A 22,170-nucleotide genomic window follows, 5' to 3' on the forward strand; every position below is an offset into this window, starting at 1 on the left:
CCTCCACATCACCAGGCCTGGGTCTCCCCAGGCTTCAGACAGTGAGTTGAGGTCTGGTTGGAGGCTTGGCCCCAGAGGGCACAGCAGGTTTCCCTTAAAAGCTGAGGGCTGCTGTGGCAGCCAGGACAGGCACCCCAAGATTCTGTGCTGGCTTCCATTGCCTGCTCTGGCTGCCCATGAGGGGAGGAAGGGCTGTGAACTGTACATGGCAGAGTGCTCAGGGGAGGAGGAGAAGTGAAACTTTATCTGTGCCAAAATGTCTTGCTGAGTCTTTGGGTCACTGCAGCAAGGGACCTGAAGCCTCACACAGAAATGTACAGACATGAGTTCTCTAGTGCAGAAAATCTTCCCCTTCACACCTGAATATTGGCTGGTTTTGTCTGAAAAGTTTAGCTTATTAGAAAAAGGAGAAAATATTGACATGGCTGACTCAGGAGGCTGTTGAGGTATCCCAGAAAGGCTTAGTTGGTGAACAAAATAATGGTTTGACTCTATTCTTCTTCTGGGTATTGCCTCCATGCAATGGTGTACAAGGTTTGCAAGTGTCTGCTTAATTAGCAATTCCCTCAAGAATAAGCAGGCAATTAGAGAATAGTATTTCATACCAGTAAATACCTCTGAACCTCCAAATACTTGATAAAGGAGTAGAGAAAAGCCAGATGCCTTCTTACTCCTAAAGAATGTCTCACCATGAGTGGTTTCTTTGGGTTTGTTGTAAACAGTCCAAGAAGGATGGAATCTTGAGAAAGTTCAAGTGTCCTCATATGGTTAGAGGGGTTTTGGTTTTTGGGGTTTTTTTTGCTGCTGTTTTTTCCCCCCTAAAAAGTGTTAAAATGAAGAAGAAAAGCATGGAATGAGTACAGCTTATGCAGAGAAAGCCCAAAAACATCTAGCTTAGTAAATAAGAGTATAAATTTCCAAAAAACATTTATTTACAAGTATTTCCTTAATGCAACTTTGATTTCCCCACTTACTTGCTATGTGTTTTTGTTTAGTTCTTGTGCCCTCCAAGCTCCCAGGTAGTGCATACACAAGGTTTGCCTGCTTCAGTTGTTGCTCATTCTCCTGTCTGCTTTAAAAAGCAGGACTTCAATGAGAGATTTAAAAGGATTGAGCAATTTAATACTGAATAGCTTGAATTTATTGCAGTTTTACTTGTCACAGAGCTTTTGTGAGGAGAAATGCCTTGTGTAATTTCTCGAAGAAAAAGTCTCAAATGCATCTGACCTTTACCTGACTTGGGAAGCTGCATCAAGTGAATGTTTTTTACTGTTTTCTGAAGATAATATACTACTCCTTAGCTCCTCATTGTGAATATGTTTATTGCTTTTGCATAGCTAGCTGATTTAGTAATCTGTGCTTTAGGAAGGAAATGAAACTTTTCTAGGTCATCCTTTCTTTTTAACAAAAAAAAAAAAACAGGCAAAAAAAAGCATAGCTAGACAAAATAAAGGGTGGAAACCAGTTGAAGGTTCTTCTCAGTAATTCTTGATTTTTAAAAGGGGGCAAGTACATACTGACTAAATTATGTGAAAAGTACTTCCTTTTTCTTCAATCCTTATCAAACCCTGAAAGGAGAAGTCCCATATAACCACTCAGATATTTACCAGTGAGGTTATCATGCTTTCAGATGAAGATTGTGGAGATCAGCTTAGAATATGTTAATAATGCTGCATAATTTTTATTTGCAAAATAGAAATACACTGTACAGTATTCTTTCTTTACTATGAATTTGTGCTCACAGTATTTTGAGCACTATTTTGATTTCGTAACTTTAAAGGGAACTGAAATTACTTTGGACTCAAGGATGCTGAATAGCCTTTGCTTCATTTTTATCATACTTGTAGAAATATGATTTAAACTCTTCCATAGTTAAAATCTGTTTCCTATGAAAGGGATAGCTTGTTACCTGCCAGTCTGGGAGTTCATGTTCAGCCTTTTCCATAATTCTATCAAAATTTGAACTCCCTTGTGGCCACCCAAAAAAGCAATTGTTTTGAATGACTCAAATGAATGTTATGTGAACAAATTCCAGAATATCTGAATCTCCCTTGGAGAAAGCCCTGTCAACTGCCATGTCACATCTTTGACTGATGTATTGTTGCTCTTTGCTGCAGTTTGTTAGGAATAAACAAGAAATAACAGGTTTTCAGGCAAGCAAATCAAACACAAAGTCTGTCAGTTTTCAGTCTGTTTTGAGTGAAATACCTGTAGGATGTTTTTGTTGTGTCATTCAAGGAAGTAAATGCCTGTGGAGTATCTTTGTTGTATCTGAAAGGCAATCCAGCTGTATTTCCCTGCCTCTCAGCTTCCATTCTGCTCACAAGCTCTGTCTGAATGGGGAGGTACCAGCAAGGTACTATGTTTTTCATGCTGCTGCTTAGAGAATGTGCTCCTTGCAAATGCCCTTTTGCATGTACAGTGTTGGGGCAGTGAAAGGGTCTTGTTCTTCTGCCCTGGAGTTGCAGGCCACCTGCAGCCTTGTCTGAAGGTAAAGCAAGTTAGAGACAGAAGCACTCCACACTCCTGGTTAGCCCTAGAGACCATTGTGTTAACTTGTTGGCTTGTCCATGTGAGCACTAGGAGTATTCCAAGGGGTATTTCTCTTAGGACTGGAGTTTTAAAAGGTTATGTGGTAACTCTTGCTGTTAACAGGGATGAGGGTCAGCTGCATCACCACCTGCAACCCTCCCAAAGCTCAGGACAGAATGTGATGGTTCATTGTGGCAGGCTAAAGGGAATTCATTCACAGCCTGCTTTGGTCTGGTAGCTTCAGCTGTGGTTTTCATGTTTGTCTTTGTGTGAATAACAAACAGATGTGAAATTAAAGCAGTGCATTGCACTGCAGCAGTTGACACTGGCACTTTCTTTGCCTGTGTGGTGTCCTAATTAGTGTTTTTATTTTTCTAAGGAAGGAGGAACACCAGTATTGATATATGTTGTGATTTGGAGTTGTAGTATGTTTTGGAGTTTTAATGACTGATGCAAGATAAAGACGGCTTCAGGAAGTTACTCCTCTTAATGGTTAAAATATGAGTAGAAGTAGACAAGTGTGCTTTGCTTTATTTATAACTTCTTTCATGTAGGATTGCCTAAACTGTGCTCCATAATGTTTCTCCTTTTTTAAGCTTCTTCTTTTTTGTGGTTTCTATTGTCAATTCCACATTTGCAGTGAAATCTACAGTATTGTTTTATCACGCAGCATTGATTTAATATAACTCAATGTTTGCAATAAGTATTTGTCAACTGTGTAGTCAGTGTTTATACTTAAATACCTCATCCCACACCAAAGACTTCTGTTGGATTTAAATTATGCAGCTCACTGTGGCAGAAGTGCCTTCGTGCTCAAAACCATGTGTTCCCAAAGAATATATTATTGCATTAATATGACAAACTCACTGAGCTGGAATAACAGCAGACCTACTTTGATCATTCATTAAAGAAAAAAATGTTAAATAATATGTTTAAGGTTTGTGTAAAAAGCATTAGACAAATCCAGGTCAGGGTAAACCTGCAAGCAGTTACAGGTCTGCAAGTGCTCCTTAGTACTTTGGAATAGCACAGGTTTAGCTGTGCAACCTCCTGGTCTTTGATTGTACAAGGACACAGTTATTGTGGAGTTCACTGTTCTCAAGTGCTTGGTGCCTTTCTTTGGATGTACAATTTCAAATTAGGTTTCTGTGCTCCTTATAAGGAGGAGTTGAGTATCTAGAGTATCTTGTGGTTTGTATCCTTCTCAGTAGGTGTGTCTGAAATCCTACAGCTCCTCTGGAAGTAAGTTAACAGCATATGAAACATGCTGTTTAAAATCCTCTTTGGTTTTGATATCTTAAGTGATTCCTTTTCAGTGGAAGAAGTAGGAATGGTCATACTGTTAACATTTGATACATTAGGTTACTGGATAAGTGGTTTACTGTTGTATTAAAATAGTGAATCTAAAATCTTTTTGATAGGCAGCAAGGCTGGGTGTTTGGGGCTAATTTGTATTACTGGACTCAAAGAGACAATAGTTTGGGCTTAAGTATTGTCCCACAGTCATCAGGAGTATCCTTGGTAATGTGTTCCCTGGCCTGTTCTGGCATTTGTCAGCTCTCTTCTGGACAATGCCTAGGCAAGATTTGGGGCATGATGCAGCTCAGGGACTATTTTCAGCTGCTGGTATGGATTAACAGTGGAGAAGTGTAGTTATGTGGGTGCAAGCTGTGCTTTGCCACTTGCCCTTGAGGCCTCAGGACAGGCTGTGGCTCGCTGTGTTACCAGCCCCACATGTCTCGTGGGTTGAACCACGGGTGACTCCAGTGCTGGCAAATGAGTCACTTGTGTTCCTGTGCTCTCTTCCCTCTGGGCTGCAGGACTCCTGTGCACCTCTGCACAGCAGCTGGCTTCTCTTGGGACAGCTAGTCATGTCAGGCATACTCCTTTCATGCCTGCTAAACTCTGCCTTTACTCAGATACAGGAATACCTCATTTGTCAATGGGGGACAGCCTTAGGCACAAAGAAAGTGCTGAGCATGTCCAGGGTGACAACATCTGCAAGCATACTCACTGGCAGGATGCAGTCTACCAGGGGAGTTTCACTGGTGTAAAGGCAGGCACCTGAGGAATTGCAGGCATCAGATTGCTCATGCAGACATCACTCATGTCTTGGGGGTTTCTGGGTTTTTGGCACCTAGTATCTTGTCTCAACTTGGAAGCTGTGATGGGCAGTGATTTTTCATATGGAATTTTCTAGGGTTTTTCTTGCAGGAGATAAAACATGGTAAGGTTCACCAAAGGATGGCTTGTCATGTGTTCACCATGCTTCTTTTGACAAAGTTACACTAGGAGTATGCAGCTTTAACCTTCAAAAAGGAACTGAGAACATATTTGAGCTTTTCTGTCTGTACATACTAAATATATTTCTGCTTGCATCATGAGTGTGTTCCAGAAGCATGTGGGATGAGGGAGGTCACGACCACCACTGCTGCTCGGCGTGATGGTGCTAAAGGCTCATACTGATTCTGCTGCATATGCTTTAAATTTTTTTAAGGTTAGGATGTTTCAGTTGTTCCAGCTGTGACTGGAAAACCTGTGATTTTGAGTTTATCATACAGGGCATGTTTCTAGGAGTCTGTAAGTGTTTGTGAAAATACCATATAGTGTAATAAAAATATATGAATACATTTATGTTTATATGCTTTTTTATTTTGGCTATATGCATATAAACACACTCTTAATAAATGCCTAAATAAAATATGCAAGTGTGTTTATTCCATGCCTTTCTAGTACTCCTGAAGAGTTTCCTTTAATGAAAACCAGGCAGTGCTTTTTGAGGGTTGAAACTTTTATCTGCCTTAACAGCTGAAGGCAAACTGAGAAACCAGGAAGAATAGCGAATTAGTCTTCCCTGTCTCTCCCATCACTTTGAAAATCTTCCCTGCCACTCCTTTTTATCATGAAGATGACTCAGGCTGTTATTCATGCTTGGGTGTTACCATTTGAGCAAATCCTCTAGGCTACTGGAAGAGAAGCCGGAATATTTAAAGCTGAGGTCCTGTGTTTCCTGCTTTTGTCTGTGTTGACAGTGTTCACTTCTTGGTAGGCACTCACAAAGTGTGTAAAGCACTCGGTAGAACTGAAGGATTTTGGTTGTGTTAGCAGTGTTAACAGGTTTATCTGTTGCAGGTATACCAAGTCTGCCCAACCCTTAAGATGCTCTTGCTTCAAGTACAAACACGACTAAAGGGATTACTAAGACATGGCAACTATGCAGAGTTTTCATTCTGTGACATTTAGATGCCATTCTTGATTAAGAATTTTAAGCTTTTTCCTAATACATCTACTGCTTTAAGGTATAGAGTTTCTCTAGTTAGGGGAATATAAATCCTACCTCTATAAATTAGATATTTAGGTATCCACTGTACTTGAGACAGAGCTGTACTTCCAGGAAGCAGTTCATTCTGTTTTAAACAGGTATTTTACAATGAGATCATTCACTTTCCACTGTCATCTGTCTCGATGACAAACCTAAGCTAAGTCCATAGTTTTTGTCTGTTAAGGTTAGTAGGAGCAAATCATATGATTAATTCTGCTTTTCATAACTGCGTTTATCCCTTCCTTAAAGCATGAAAGGGAGATTAGCAAGAGGTGGTTGTGTAATTGTGCCTGGGTTTGCTTTAAGTGACTGCTTGTGCTGTGTATCTTGCCTGTAACCACTGCTGTGTTTCACATGGGGGTCATGTACCCAGGCTGTGTCAGGATCTCTCTGGTTATAGATTTACAGCTGTGACAGGGAGCTGGGCTTTATAGGCTGTGCTCATTGGAGCTGCCAGCTCTGTTGGTGCATCATAAAGATATCTTACTTGCCTGTACACCAGTACCAAGTACACGTTTAGTCACAGAAATAATACACATGATACATTTTTCTTTAGCCTGTTTTACTTTAAGGTTGCTTTATTATAAGTAGCAAGGAATAGTAAAATAGTTTTCTAGGAGTCCTTGCTTTTGAAGTTGTTGGGATTTTAAAATTTAGATTTTTTTTTTTAAGTTATTTTAAACTTTTCAGTGTTTTGGTGATCATATCACAGCTGTAGGAATTTGATTTTAGTTCTGCTATGATTCTAGGTAGTTTGGACTTCAGCTTTTTATCCTGCAACACTGCTGTATCTGCATTGTAAATACCTAGTAGGAATGTTTAAAGGTTGCCTATGAGGGAAAAATATGTTAGAAGTCAGAGAGGTATCTTGTCAGTGCTTCAGTTTTGTAAAATCTTGCTGAATTGTTGCAAAGTTGGCGTGGCTCTCCTTAAATACAGAAGTAAATAAAGCTTGAGGTAAAATCTGTGACTCCTTGGAGTCTTTGTTCCTTCCTTGAGTGGGACTATGCTCTCTAACTTTGTAGTTTTACAAATCTGTAGTGAAACTAGTAAAATGAGTAGAATAAAGTTCCATTTTGGTTTTTGGAGTTTTGTTGTTGGTTGATTCATTTTGTTTTTATTTTGATCTGGCCTTTTTTATCTGAGCCAAAGTCCTGAATAACTGTCACAACCTTTTATTACTCTTTCTTTCCTTATTGCTGTGTCCTGTGACTCACTCTCTTGATAACTTTTCTATGGAAGGAAAAACTATTTCATTATAAGAAGCAAAGTGGGTGCCAAAAAATAATGAGGAGGTTTTTTGTTTTTTTTTTTTTTCCCCAGCTGGATGCTCAATTTGTAAGCTCTTGAGGTGATACTAGTATGTCAAACTGTTAAATTATATATTATTGGAAGAATTTTTTTTTCTATTCTTGCTGCACTTTAAGTTATTGCATGCATAAAAGCACAGGGTTTGAGTTGCTTTTTTGTGGGTCAAATAAATGCTTTTGGGCCTGCTTTTGTACTCGTCAGTTATGTGTTTGTGCCACTATCTTACAGTAACTTTCCAGTAATAAGAAGCCCTTGTGGGGGATGTGGATGCCCCTGTTCACAGCTGTTGAGTTCCTCATCCTCCAGAAGGGTAATCCCTCTAGCTTTAGTGGAAGCATTTCCTCTGGTTGGCTTTGCCTGTCAGAATGAGGTAGGTGCAAGCCAGTAAATGCCTGTGGCACAGCTGAGTGTGGAGCCTCTGCAGCTGCATCCCTGGTGTTCTCCTGAGCCCCTGAGCAGAGGCTGGAGCTCACCCAGGTAGACTCTGCTGGTCTGAACTTGGCTCGGGTGCATCCCTGGGCTGCCAGCGCCCTGTGCCTTCCCTTTGGGAGTCACCCTGCCCACAGCAGAGCCCGTGCTTGGCATGCTCTCTGCCTGCCTCTTGCACCTTCCAGCAGCTGGGAGGAACTCAGATCTTATCTGAGCAGCAGCCAGTACTGACTTTTTTTTTTTTTTTTTTTTTTTAATGTGCTACCCAGGGGAATGTATGAAATACAATAACATGCAGTATGTGTGGTAAACTGTCTTTCACATGTGGGAAGTGTGAAATGACTCAAGTAGACAGCAGTTTTCAGATTTGATTTCATTAATGAAACATGTTTTTGTTAGGTTGAAAAGGTACTTGTTTCACCATTGGTATTCTCAATTTTGTCCATGCTTTGCTATGTACTAAATAAACTTTTCCAATTGACTTCCTTTCATAAACCAGCTGTATTTCCAGAATTGGTCTGAAAGGCAGAGTTAACCTAGCCACAGTTGTTTTCATGTGAGGTAGACTTAATATTATTCTCAAAATGGTTGCATTAATTTTGGTTGCCTCCTGTTGCTAACATTTTTAAAGAATTTTATTCTTTAAGGCAGGAACTCACTGTTTAAAAAGGATAGAGCTAGGGGAAATATTAAAGCTATGTATGTGCAAAAATATTCTTTTTATCTTATCATGAAGGGGTTAGAACTTCTTTCTAGAGGCCTTCCTTTTTCATGGCTTGTGGTTTGATTCTGAGGTTTAAACTACAGAAATTTTATCCTTTCTTATTGCTGGACAGCTTTTAGTCCTAATAGAACTAGAGAGGGCATTCTCTAGTAGAGAGAGTAGAAAAAAACTCTTCTTAAGTGAATTTTTAGTTTTCCAACAATGTGGTAAGTTTTATAAAAAAAGACCTGAAAAATGTGTGAAGGGTTCTTTTTGTTGGTTTTAAATTTGTGGTAAGTTCAGTTTTCTTACGGGAAGAGCTGGACTTGCTTTGTGAGCAGCTGAATGACAGGAACTGGATGTGTGTGAGGTGATAAATATGAAAGGCTTCAGTATCAAACCAGAATTGTCAGAGCAGAACTTTTCCATCCAGCTTCTTGCAGAAGTATTAGACAGTGCCAGCTAGGCTTCCTGAATTTGCCTCATCTTAAATGAGCCCTATTGAGAGTGTTCTGTAAATGTGCTAATGCAGTGATAGTTGTGTTTAAACAGTGTCTTCAATATTCTGGTAATTGGATAACAAATGCAGCCCAGGCATTTCTGTCTTCTAGATTTAAAGTCATTCTGGTCAACATTTTGCCTTAGCTTTTGAAATGTATTTTCTTTCATTTTGTCAGTGGTGCTCAAATGCCAGGAAACGAACCCTGAGGTCTAAATTATAATAGTCTAGCAAAAAAGGGAACTTGTCAGGATTCACAGGTCTGCCTAGATGCAGGAACCTTGTAATATTACATTTACTGCTGGAAAAGTATGAACAAATTGATTTTTATTGATAAAACTTTTAGAAAATAACTTGAAAGAATAATTAAGGCTAGAGGATACTATGCTCAGGTGGGATTTTTCAAAATTACCAGTCTGAAAGTGAACCTCACTGGGTTCTCTTTATTTCAGCTGAGTTCTTTATGTAATTCTAGAACTCTCATCTTTGATTATTATGGTGCTTGAAAGTACAAGTGAAAATTTCTTTCTCATTTACAAGAGATGGCAGAAGACTATCTGATCAGGAGTGATATGGAGAGACTGAATGACAATCTAGTGCTCCCTTCCTCTTTCCATTGCACAAATGAATCCATTATGATGTTTGGGTTTCTTAGTTTTGTTCCCCCTATGCACACACCACACAGTGTGAATTTTTTACTGCTGTGAACATTAAAAAAATTTACATAGTTTACAGGAAGTCAGAACAAGCTCATAGAAGAAAATGTTTGCTGAACACACAAATATATCTGTTATATCAAAAAGTCCTGAGATATGAATGATGAAGCACTTGAGAAAGGCTTGTGTGCATCTCCTATTGTTATCTTGTTCCCCAGACATCCAGCCTTGTCTTCCACTGGAGTCAGGATTGTAGATTAGCCACATGTTTGTGGTCTGATCAGTACAGCTATTCTTATCTTTTACCTGGTCTCAAGAGCTCTTTTTCAATTTCTGGATTTCTGTGACTGAGGTTGCTTCCTTAAGAAACAAAAGCTTAGAGGTTGGTTTCATTTAAGGATTCCTTATCTGCCTGAAGTATTTTCTATAGGGTTTTTTTAACACAGTTAGATGAAAAATATAAAGGCATATTTGACTCGGTATTGGTATTTCTTTGAATGTGAAATATTTGTTGCTGACATGAAAAAAAATTGCCTGGCATTCTGTTCCTGCAAAAGCCAGGATTAAAACTTCAAGCTGAATACAGAAAGTATAAAACAGGACATCTTTTGATTTTGAAGTAATGATTTTGAAGTAATTTGAGGTTTATAGCAAATTTTTTTCTTTGTCTTTTGAAAGTGCTGATTAATTAACTAGTTACCAGTATCTACCTGCCTTTAGATCAAAAACATGTTTGGAATCAATTAAATTTGCCCTGCTTCTATTTTTATAGGAAGTGTGCATTTTCTGCACTCTGTAGATGAAGGAACCAGACTACAAAGAAAAAGTTTTCAAGTTTTGATCTTAAAACTGATCTCCTGGGTAGGCATATGAGTAAAAATAATGCACTTTTAGGAAGTACTGATTTTAACACATTCAGATCCTCAGGAGCTGTGACAATGTAAGCTTTTTTTAATTTGAAATGTCTTGGCATGACTTAGGAACGTAATTTCCCATCTAGATTTTAAATTTAAATTTTGTCACAAGACAGAATTCCCAGACACAGAAGAGTTGTTATCAAAGTCAAGAGCAGAGAGAGGGAGTGCATCTGTTGAGGAATGTACCAGCAAAAGCATTGCTCCATCCACAGCTCTCTAGGATAATCTTGTTGTAGAACCAGAAAAGGCAGAAAAAAAACCTCATCCAGTCTGAATAGCTGGTACTCTGTCTTTATATCAGCTTGTGGGAGGTACAGTTGTACTCCCCTTCTTCTGAATCAGTCAGATCAGGAATTTTTTAAGTAATGGTCTGATTCTCAGCATTACAGATGATGCTTTTTCTTTGTGTTGTTTTGGTTTTGTTTTTTGTTTTCCCTTAGGGTATTTGTTATATTTTGTTTGGATGTTTTTTTTCCTGTGAAAAAGTGAAATAATGAAAAAATTACAAAGTTTCCTTAAGTAGCTTCTGGACACTGAGCTATTAACTGATCAGAAGGCTATTGTACTGTGTTGCACTATGCTCTTTCAAAAAACAGAAGCTGCTGCCCTGAAGAGTGATTGCAAAGAAGACAGGGCTACTGTCTGTGCTTCTGCAGGCTGCTTGAGGTAATAAACCAAGGAAAGTTTAGTTTAAAGGGGAGCACTCGTATCTGTGGCTTTGTCTGCTTGTTCTGCTTTTAAGTCAGTGGTGAGTTTTTGTAATCTCAGAAAGAGTAGGTTCTGTTTATCAGGGTGAGGCTCTGGGGTGCTCACTGCTGTAAGGCACAGGGGTGTTGCTGAAAAAGTTGTCACTCAATTGAGTAACAGCCTTAACAAACTCAGGGGAGTAGTGCCCTGGAAACATAGTCCAGCAGTGATAGTCCAGGGGCTTTTGTTTCACATTTCTTGGAGGCAGTCTAATATTAAACACATCCTCTTAGAGAGAGACAGAAAGGCATTGAGATTTTAGAGATGCATATGTGGTTTTGGACTTTGGATTTGTCAGTGACATATGGAAAACAGAGAATTTCTACTCATGCCAAGATTTTTGTGCATTTTTTGGAAGTTGGATAGGAATCAGAGTTTAGGATTCCCAACAAAGATAATTGCTTATTTCAGCTGTTATGCAGACATTTATATCTAAGCTATCTTTGTAGCTCAAACCCATGCTATTTGAATTTTTCTTTCATAAATTATAAGTGGATAAAGATTGAAAATGCTGTTAAATTTAAAATTCAGTCAACACTGGTTCCTAGCAGTCGTTGAGTAAGTACTGGTTTCCCAGTAGTATGAGGCAATGTATGCTTGATTTACAACAACTGAACAGAAGCTTTGCATAGGGAGATAAGCTCATCCAGATAACAGCATATCATAGAGTTTGATGGCTCAATATGCATTTTTTCCAACATTGATTCACTCCACTGTATACAGCCCTGGTGTAAAAATGTCTCAGTGCTGTATGTGTGTTGTAGCTGACTGCCCTAAATCTTAAATGCAAATTCACTGAGACTCAGTTCTTACTCTTGACTCCATTGTTTTTGGGAAGGAAAAAACAACAGTTGTTTTACCTTTTAAATTTTATTTTATTTTGCAGTGATGTTAAATTAATTCTGAGGAAAATGTACACAGTGTCCTAGTAGCTGAGAAGCATATATAGCAGGATGTTTTAAAGCAGTTTTGTCTATGTATTCCTGTTTGCAACAGTATATATGTAGATACTTCCTTTTACGTGGTGTTGACATTTCAAAGTGTCTTGGTTAATTTTGCCAGCACATAGCCCAAGTACTTTACTTTTATACTTTAAGTTTGAAAGAAAATATAATTTGAAGTTTTAAATGCTCATGTTAAAATGATTTCTAGGATGCAAAAATTGAGAAGAAGTTGCTCTCCAAAATTACTCTATCTTGAATTTCTTTATGGGACACCAAATAGTTTCCTGGAAGCAATAATCAACTTGATGCACATGTTTATTTCTAGTTAGAAAAGGTCTTGCTTTTCTAAGAAACTATACTTTGAGATAATATTAACTTATTCAGAGGATGTTATTTTCCTCAGAAGTCATACTGAGTTTAAGAACTCCTTACAAAAGAGTTCAATAAAATGGTACTGTGTACCTAAAGCATTAACTTCAGTCATCACAAGTTACTTTGTTTTAATCACACAGGCTTCTGAGAGAGACGTGAGAAGAAAAACCAGTTTGTCTGAGACATTTCCAAGTGTTCTAAACTACCAGGAGACTTAATTGCTTTATGGGGGCCAGGCTTGTAGAGAGAGCATGTATTTTTATCAGATAAACCTGGGAGAAGCAAAGTTCTATAACCCACTGATTGAAGCCTCCTGTGAACATAATGGTCCCTGAGAAGGAAGGTGTAGGGAAAAAGACAGTTGGGGAGGAATAAGAGAGACAAGAGGAAACTGGAAAAGACACAGTAGCTGAAGATATGACAAAAAGGGGGCAATTTTCCTGCAGTGTGTAGAGCAGGTAGCTTCACCCCCATTCTCAGTAACTTGGAAACTGATATCATTACTAAATTGAGCAACTGTTTTAACTTCAGGAAGAAAACAACCTACTTTTTCATTTGTGTTTGACTTGACAAATACTCTTTGGACTTTGGTTAACCTCTAAACCCAAAAGTTCATTTCTAACATACAATCTGTCAGAACAGACCTTTGACATAATTTTTTTTTAAATACTTCTGTGTGCTACTATGCTTAACACTTTTACAGCCTTGTAATAAACTTCTAAGCTGTGAAGGAAGCACAGCCTTTACATATAAGAATATATGTCCACAGCTGAAGAAATGTGTAGGCTTCTAATTCCAGTTTAGTCCCAATAGTCTTTCAATATAGTTTATATTGTAGAGTCACTGTCAAATATTTTCATTTTTATGGTCTGAAGGCTGTGTTGAATGAAGCTTTCTGAAACTGGCCTTTCAGAGAATCTGACATCCCGTGGTCTGGTGGATCTGTTCTTTTTTATGGAATTTTGGATGGTGTCTGATGTGAAGTAATAGACAATGGGGTCAAAGCAGCAGTTTGAAACAGCGATGCACAGAGTGATGGGGTACATAGTCCTGACTGCAGTCACCACTGAGCAGTTGACCCAGGTCTGTGTTCTCATAAGGGAGTAAAGTATTAAGGTAACGTTATAAGGCACAAAGCAGAAGCAGAATATCACCAAATGGACAAAAATCATTTTGAGTACCTTTTTCTTGCTTACTTTATTCCGGCTTAACGTGAGCGGTTTATTCAGAGTCCGAAGGACCATAGTGGAGCAGGTGACGTTCAGGATGAGCGGGATAAAGAACCCCACAGTTTCAATGAAGATGACAATCCGGGATAGGTAGGTTTTCCATGTGTCCTCTGAGAAGTTTTCGAAGCACGTCCTTTGCTCCGTATTGTTCCGGCGGTTTGTGGACTGGAAGAAGCTTGCTGGTGTGCTGCCTGCTAGCACGGTTATCCACACTGCAACACACACAATCTTTGCATTCCTTTTGGTCCGGAGAGTCTTGGATCGGAAGGGGTGTACTATGGCTAAGAAGCGATCCACGCTGATGCAAGTCAGAAACAAAATGCTCCCGTACATATTTGTATAAAAGAGGGTGACAGAAATCTTGCAGAGAATGTCTCCAAACGGCCAGTTTCTGGTTACAAAGTAATAAATCCTGAAGGGTAACGTAAACACGAAAAGCAGATCTGATATGGCTAAGTTAAGCATGTAAGTTGTAGTCTCGTTTCGCACTTTTAAAGTACAAGAGAAAATGTAGATCGCTACACAGTTTGCTATGAGGCCCAGAACAAACACCATGCTAAAGATACACCCATACAAAGTATATTTAAAGGAGTCCTCAGTGGAACAATTAGAGCTTACCATTATAATGGTATGTCAAAAATTCCTGTGATTTGGTGTTTTCTCTGGTATTTTTATTGCAACTTTTTTGAAATTCCAGCAGAACTTGCAGGTCAGATGTATTTGAACGGTGTGCTTTGGCAGGTTTGTTATGCTGTGAAGCTTCAGGGAAGGAAGATGAGCTCTGTGGCAGGGGAGTACATCTCCAGCAGAAATCACCGGGAAGTCTCTCTTCTCTGCCGAGTGCTATTTGTAATCACATAGCCAGTCTGCAAAAGTCAGAAAATGCATCATTTGTGGCAGATGAGGTCACCCCACAGCTTGCTTAGTTCCATTTCCCGCCTCAATTCAATGAAGCCATTGTAGGACTTTCTGCCTTACTCTTGGCTGCAGATTGTGAGGGCAAAGCCTCATCCATCCGAATTCTCTGGGAGCGTGTGCTTTAGGAAACGATTTCCTGGCCGCCGCGAAGTGTCGGCACTTGCGATTCCCCCTCTCCCTCCTTTCTGTACAACAAATCTGTCGGCTGGCTGGCCGGCCCCATGGGGCGGGAAGCAGGAGCAGGAGGGAGCTGCCTGCCAGGGCAGAAACCAAATTCCAGAGCGTGTTTGTTCCTGCAGCCCACAGCCCTCGGCGGCTCCTGCCAGCCCAGCTCCTTCTGGAGAGCGGAGCAGAGCGCCCGGGCGATTTGTGGCGTGACATCACAGGAAGAAGAGGCCGGGCGCGGAAGAATGGTTTCAGTTTGGTTTGTTTGCCTTCCCCTGTCTCTGCTGTACCTTGCAGATGGAGCTGCTGGAGTGCTGCAGCTGCTTCTTAACTCTTTCCATGCTCCCTGAGAGGTCCTTTGTCAATGTTGCTGGGGTCTGGAAACCTTTCCCTTCAGTTATGACGAGACTTTGCAGTGTCTAAGCAACTCTCGTGCCCTTAAGTTCCTGTTTTTCTTTGGAGATAGCTCAATCCTATATAAAATCCCACAGTTATTACTAACATTGTGCCTTTTGTTAATAGCTTTGCTTGTAATGGAGAACACGTTAATCACCAGAAATCAACTGAGTAGTTCTGTCTAAATTCCCCCAATACACTGGTACAAACCTCAAGCGGGACAAAGTAACACTGATAGGTAATTAAACAATTGCACCTAATAATTACTAAAAAAGAGAGGGTTACTCTTGGATATTCACAGGACTGAGATGTGTCGCAGTGGGAGGGGAGATTTTTTTAACTTGTTGCATATTAGAAATCTCACCCCAGGCTTTATTCTAATTAGAAAGGTAGTTCTTAAAAAAAAAATTACTGCAGTGTTTTTGTTTTTTTTTTTTTTAATGTTGTGATGCAAAAAGCATTTTCTTGAATATGTAAGCAGAACTAATACAACAAAATGCATGTAGTGTACTGTGCAATTGGTTCTGGTAATTTTAAGGGAGACAGTTACCACATATGCACAAAATACTCCCGTTAGTCACTGATAATTGAAACGAAAACATGTTGTAACTAATTACATTGTTAAGTAAATATTAAAAAAAAAGCAGCTCTTACTGCCTTTAGGGACAGCTATGAGATAAATCTCAGTTTAGACAGACTCATTTATTAAACAACAACTTGGATAGACTCACTTCTGGCATCAAACCCAGTCTATTTCTAAGTCTTAGAATAACAAATCTCTTCATATCTGGCTGGGTGGTATGGTTCTTTTGAACTGTATTTTATTCAGTTGCACCTAAGCAAGGCTCTGGGCAAAACCTTTCTAGTCTGCTGTGAAGGAGAGTAAATAATAGCACTTCACAGGATTTTGGCAGAGTTTCTTCATGTAAGGTATGTCAGATGAAATTCAGAAACATGCAAAAGTGGGTCTTGCTTATTTTATTTCAAGTTATTATTTAATTTCAAGTTTTCTTTATAGTTGTCTGTGAAACATTTTCACATTGATTTTGAGGTGAAATTAAGCAGTTTAACTTCAATAGGCTATAAGCACAAGAAATCTTTATGACTACTGAAATTAATGCTTAAATGTAAATCATAGTGCAACTTGGGCTTCTAAGTCAGTCAGAAATGAAAATGTGAGCTTGGCAGAGTCTCTCATGTCCAGCTTAACATGTAGCATAAAGGTTTTTCCTGGCTTTTCTCACAAAAGCAGTCATCACACACTAAATTTTGTTTCTGTTGCTGGCAACCTTGCGTGGTAAAAGAAGGGTTTTCCTGCAAATGTTCTGCATCAGGTCACAGGAGCTCTGCTCTCAGTTTTACTGTTCAACTTTGCACAGGAAACCTCTGTGGGGCAAGCTCAGTTACTGGAATGAAAATCACTGCAGTACAGAAATTTAGTGTCACAGGTCAAATCCTCAAGCAATAATTAATATTTAGAGAGAAACTAATGGCAGTGAGTGTGTATCTCTGATTAGAACTTGATTTGGCATTTGGACAAAGGCGTGGGTGCACAGAGCCAGGGTGTGATGTCTGGTCCATTTTCCCACTGTAAATGTGCTTTAAAGCAGTGGAGAAGGTGCATCCTCAGCCCTTGCTCAATCTGTCAGAGCTGCTGACTTGCTGTGGCTCCTTGTTGCTGCTCCTGTTACAAGTGTGGATGCTACTCAGAACTGTATTTTAGGGCTTTATGGTTGGGTATGGGCCATTAGGATTCTGCTGCCCTGAATTCTTCTGGTGCAGTACAGTACATGCACCTTGTGCTAATTGATGACCTAAGTGATACTTGTGTATGTCCAGAAACAGCATTCAGCTGCAGAGTTTTTCCACCTGCAGATGGAAATGTGAAACCCCCGAATTGACAGGTTTTTCCTTCCCTCCTTGTTTCAGTGAGGGGAGTTAGGACTGAGTGGGCAGGCTGAGTCTTTTCAGTGTAGAAGTGTGAACGGCAGAGGCAGATTGTTTACCCACCTTCTTAATTTAGATGCAGCTGATGGTTACCAAGCAGTGTGTTAATTTGTGTGAGCTTGTCCAAGCTGAAGAACCCGTGTTAGTGTGCTGGGAGCAGCTGGGAGTCAGGAGTGGCCTCCCTTCTGGCCAGGCTCCAGCAGGAGCAGGGGGAAGCCTCATTTCGCACTCTCCTTTCGTTGGATCTTGTTTTAAGATGCTGGGCTTTGTGCTGACAGGTTCAGAAAAGACTTCAGTAGCCCCCAACACCTTAAATTTTAAGAAGTTTAACAATTATGGAGGAAGAATTGTCAGGGTAATGGCCTTGCTCATACTCCTTCACCACGGGCCATTTTCCTCTGGGATGGGAAGGAGGGGGGAGGCAGGAGGAAGCAGCTGCAGGGTGAGCCTTGTGCTCTGAGGGTGTTTTTGTCTCCAAAGGAAACAATGCTGTTGCTGCAGGGAAATGCATATGTGAATCTGTCTGCCTTTCTGCATCAGACATTGGAATGAGTTAGGACCTGTCATTTGTTGTAGTGCTGTGTGAGCAAAGCCTGCATTTCCATCAACAGGCTTCCTGTGGCTCTTGAAAAGGCACCAAAGGCAGAGTAAGAATTGGTTCCTTAGAGCCAGGAGCTGGTGAGATGCTTGAAATCATCTCTCACTTCAGCAGCAAGCAAGTTTTTTCCACTGCTTCAGGCAGTTACCACATAACTCTGCTTCTCTGAGTTTAGATACCTGTTTAAGCAATTCTGGATTTGTGTGGTAAACCTGCTCCACCACAAGGGATCAGAAGGAAAAGTGATTACAACCTTAGTAGTGTGCTGGGAGAGCAGGACACTGTTCCTCCCTCCCCATGATGCCACAGAGTTGATTACTTGCTGTCAATTAGGACATGGGGAGATAAGGTCCCTTAAATTCAGAAGTCCAAGTTGAGTGGTAAAAAACCATTTCACTGAAGCAAAACAAGTATTTGAAGGCATTCCAGGCTTTTGGAGTTATGCTAACCAGTGTTGTATGTTCCTCTGGTGGTACCCTCACATTCAGAGCTGGAATTAAACGGAAGTTGTGGTCAAAAGTGAAATGCATTTGAGCTTATCTAATGTACTGCATTCAGTTTGTGCTGATGCTAAAATACTGAAAGCTCTTTAGGGGGGGAAAAAAAGCAACTTCAAGATTAATAATATTGTAATAAATTCTTCCAGTATTTCCAAGGCCAGAGAATGCTCTGTTAAATGAGGGTTGTCAGGTGCACAAAATGCTCTGTGTAAGACCATTCTTCAATAACTGCTGTTACTGATTTTGGAGGCACACCTGTGTTGTGGTGCAGGCATTTGTTCTCACTTTGATTAAGCAGTCTTATGCAGAAGAACTGTCTGGTGCAGGGAAGACAAACCCTGGCAGGACAATATTTTCTTTGACCTAAGTATTGTTATTTATCTATTTTTTTATGGAATTTAGCTGTTTTTTTGGGGTTTTGTGGGTTTTTTTTTTTTTCCTGTTTACTGGAGTTTCTCTTCGAGCATGTACGGGAAGGAATTAATTATAGTTGAGAAGTAGGGCTAAAAGCCAGGAGATCTTTTCGGCTGTGCCACAGATTTTCTGTTCCAATCCTGGCAAAGTTTTCTATGACTTGGTCCTCAAGCTTCCCTCCACGTAAGAGCTCGTTCACTTTCACATTGGGATGTGAGGCTGTCTTGATCTGAGCCAAATAAAGTTTGAATGCCTTGGATGGAAAACTCTCTATTAAATATCATCTTGAGATAATTACAGTGGCTACTGAATGTGACAAAAATGTAGATAGATTAAAATTCTATATTTTTAGATTGGATTCTAGCCAAGCAAGAGGATCCATTAAAAGGCTTCATTTGTCTCATCTCCAGAAGTTGCTGGAAAAATAGGTATAGAAAAAGCAGGGCTGGGCATTTTGACCTTCTCAGCTGTTTTGGGGCTGCCTGCTCAGCCACCCTGAAGTCACTCTAAGACTGTTTCTGAGAAATGGCTCACTACTGTCTTAAAATGCAGTGATGGTCCCTACCTAGGGAAATAGTGTGAAACAGTTATGGCATTGAAAATTCCCTTTTTTTCCTGTATTGGAAAAATAGAGTGGCAGGCAAGTCTTCAAATGGGCATTATAAAACTTAAGATGAACAGAATATTTTTTTCTGGCCAGCTTAATCTCTTGTGACTGCTGCAGAGGCTGTTAAAGGCTCCTCCATGTCAGGTAACTTGTTAGCTTAATGCATAAGAAATCACACATGCAAATTACAAGTAAAAGTTGGTTGTGTAATTGCTTAAAAAGGGAAAAAGATGCTCAGAATGAGATTCCAGACATTTTCCTTCTCTTTCCTCTTTGTAATTGTTTCAGTTTCCTTTACGAGAGACATAACTGCTCCTCTCTGGCTTGTAGATAGAAGAAACAATTTCTCTCCTCCTATATCAGTTTTTGGCTGCTAGAGCACTTTTTTCCCCCCTGTAGTATTGGGTTGATGGTGTAAGTTTAGTTGATTTCATGGTAGGCTAGTAAGGTTAGATCATGTGAAATCTTTTTGAGCTTTAATCTGTAGTTTAATTGGTTTAAAAGGGATGGACTAAACAGCAAAAGAAAGGATCACAGAGATTAAAAGCTTGAAAAGTGGATATTGATGTTCTTCAGAGGGAAGAAAAATGGAAAAAAGACTATAAACAATCTTAACAATACGATTTTCAGTGGATGGGAATAGAATGAAAGGAATCTCTAAGATGTCAGGTAGGAAGAGAAATGCCATAACTAGAACAAAATACCTGAGTTCCTAAACTCTTATTTGCATTTTTTTCTAACTTAAAAAAGTGTTTGTTCAGTTACTCTGCAAACGTGATTGAAATGACATCAATACTTGAAATTTCTGCCTGCTCTAGATGCAGGAAATAAGTTAAATGCCTTTCCCAAACACTCTGGCAAGTTCTGGCTCTCTTCATTCTTATACATTCTAAGTCCCAGGATTAAAAATTCAAAGTTTGAGTTGGCAGAAATTTGCCAGATGTTCCATGGCTAAATTTTTTTTACACTGAATACTTTTCAAGTGCAGATCATGACTGTTGTAAGAAAATCTAAAATAAATTTTAAAATCACTTGCTATAGTAAGCAAATATTAGAAATTATAGGAAAGAAGCAGCCTCATTAATTATTTTGAAACTCTTCCAAGCATATGGGATGAAATGGTTGGGGTAACAGAACTTGTAGAACAACATCTGTAATTTGTGTAGTTCTAAAGCAATGATTATTTTTCGTATCTTTAGTGTAAGTTTTTGCCCAACATATGTTCTCTGGGCAGGATTAATTAAGGTAGTGTGGTTTTGTGTCAGGATTACTGGTGTTGCTGCACTGATTCTTGAGGATATATTTTATTTTCATGCCAAATTACTTGCAAATACTGCATCCAGTGTTTACAGCTTCTTTCAGTTTTGGCCAAATGGAGGCCTCTGACTTTTTATACAGAGGTTTTTAACCTCTACTTGTCAGAGGCAGCACAAAGCCCACAGTCACATTTCTATACTGCTCTTTATAATGTATAACATTACGAACTTATTGAAAGAATTTGCCATAGTCATTCAGGAAGATTTATATGAGTTCATATTGTTTAAAAAAAAACAAAACCAATGATATTAATTTGGTTTCCTTCACAAAACCAAAGAAGTAACGTAAGTAGTTAAGGGGAGGGAGAAAAGTTTCATAAGAATTATTTAAGCTGATGAGCTAATTAGTTTAGATAAATACTGACATGAAAATGCTTGTCAGGGAAAACTGCTGCCAAAAAGCAGAACTTGGGCTTGATTAGTGTGAAGAACTATTACTTTCTAAATGTGCAAGTCAGCAAATAACCTCTTTAAATTCTGCATGATAAGATTACTTAAATGATTATTTAGCATATCATTAGTACTGGTAAACAGCAATTACAAATACTTCAGCTGACTCTCCCTTACAACTGCTCTTTCCTTCCAGCCCACATCCTGAAGTTTTATGGAACCAATTTGGTACTTTATGAGCCATTTTACTGCACTGTTGACCACATTTAGCATTTGTTTTTTCAATGTGGTAATCAACTAATACCTAGAGCATAAGAAAGGAAGTGTCAAAACTTTAAAGGCTGAACAATGGTCATGCTTCTCATGTGATAATTAATTTTTTTTCTGCTGCAATCTTGGAGAAATGGAGTGATGCTCTGAAATGCAAAACATAAATGGTTCATTTTCATTGTATCTCTGTTAATAACCTTCCTGGAAGTGGCAAGGTGTTTTTCTGGGAGACATTAGTTTGACCCTGGCAGGAGAATGGAAGCTGGAACCCACATCTCATGCCCTGAGAAAGTGCTCTTGTTATGAGGGATTCTCATCTTCTACTGTAAGGAAATGAGTCCTCTGAAGAAAGGTGCTCCATCTGGAAGTATTCAAGCCCATGGGGGGTTGGGGCTATGAGCCACCTGGTCTAGGCAAAGGTGTCCCTTCCTCTGGTGAGACTTTTGGAACCAGTTGATCTTTAAAGTCCTTTTCAACCCAAACCATTCTGTGATAATATATTTATCAGAAAAAAGTGCTACACTGAGAACAGGAACTGCAATTCCTTGTATCCATGATGCCAGGTACCATGGATATCCTGGTATCCATAAGATATCCATGCAGTCGTATTTTCTTCCTCCAATGGAGGAGGTAGAGGAAGCTCCAGGTAGGGTTGTGCAGCCTACAATGTCCTGCACACCCCTTGCTCAAGTCTCTGGTTTTGCCAAACCCCCTCAGCTGTTGTCTGTGGTAGTTCAGTAGATAAGAGATACTTATTGCTGTCAAAAGATCACAAACGTCCTACTTCTGCTCACAAATATTCCCTTAACTTTCTCTATTTTTTTAATTCTTTGGGTTCTGACACTGTTTTTTATGGTTGATTTAAACAGTTTAAATGTGGGCTGTTGTTCAAAGTAATCCTACTGCTGTCCATTTAAGCCTCTCTGCTTCTTCTCTTGTGCTGTGTGTACATACACAGTCAGCAAATGAGGACAACTGTTTGGTTTAA

At 39.4% G+C, this 22,170-nt stretch overlaps 2 protein-coding genes across 3 annotated transcripts in view; one reads left to right on the forward strand and one right to left on the reverse strand.

Moving 5' to 3' along the window:
* Positions 1 to 22,170, forward strand: part of RB1 (RB transcriptional corepressor 1) — a 70,578-nt gene that overhangs the window by 28,691 nt on the left and 19,717 nt on the right. The window lies entirely within an intron of this gene.
* Positions 12,000 to 14,919, reverse strand: LPAR6 (lysophosphatidic acid receptor 6). 2 transcript variants are annotated; one of them, XM_079323789.1, is made up of 2 exons: positions 14,640 to 14,919; positions 12,000 to 14,527 (listed from the first exon to the last, which is right to left on the reverse strand). In XM_079323789.1, exon 2 carries the CDS (start codon positions 14,280 to 14,282, stop codon positions 13,260 to 13,262), a length of 1,023 nt encoding a protein of 340 aa, XP_079179915.1. In that variant the 5' UTR covers positions 14,283 to 14,527; positions 14,640 to 14,919; the 3' UTR covers positions 12,000 to 13,259. The 2 variants fall into 2 exon arrangements, with proteins under 2 accessions (XP_079179915.1, XP_079179914.1); XM_079323788.1 differs by having other exon boundaries at positions 12,006 to 14,912.

The sequence above is a fragment of the Erithacus rubecula genome, assembly GCF_903797595.1.
Source record: "Erithacus rubecula genome assembly, chromosome: 1".
Classification (NCBI taxonomy): Eukaryota; Metazoa; Chordata; class Aves; order Passeriformes; family Muscicapidae; genus Erithacus; species Erithacus rubecula.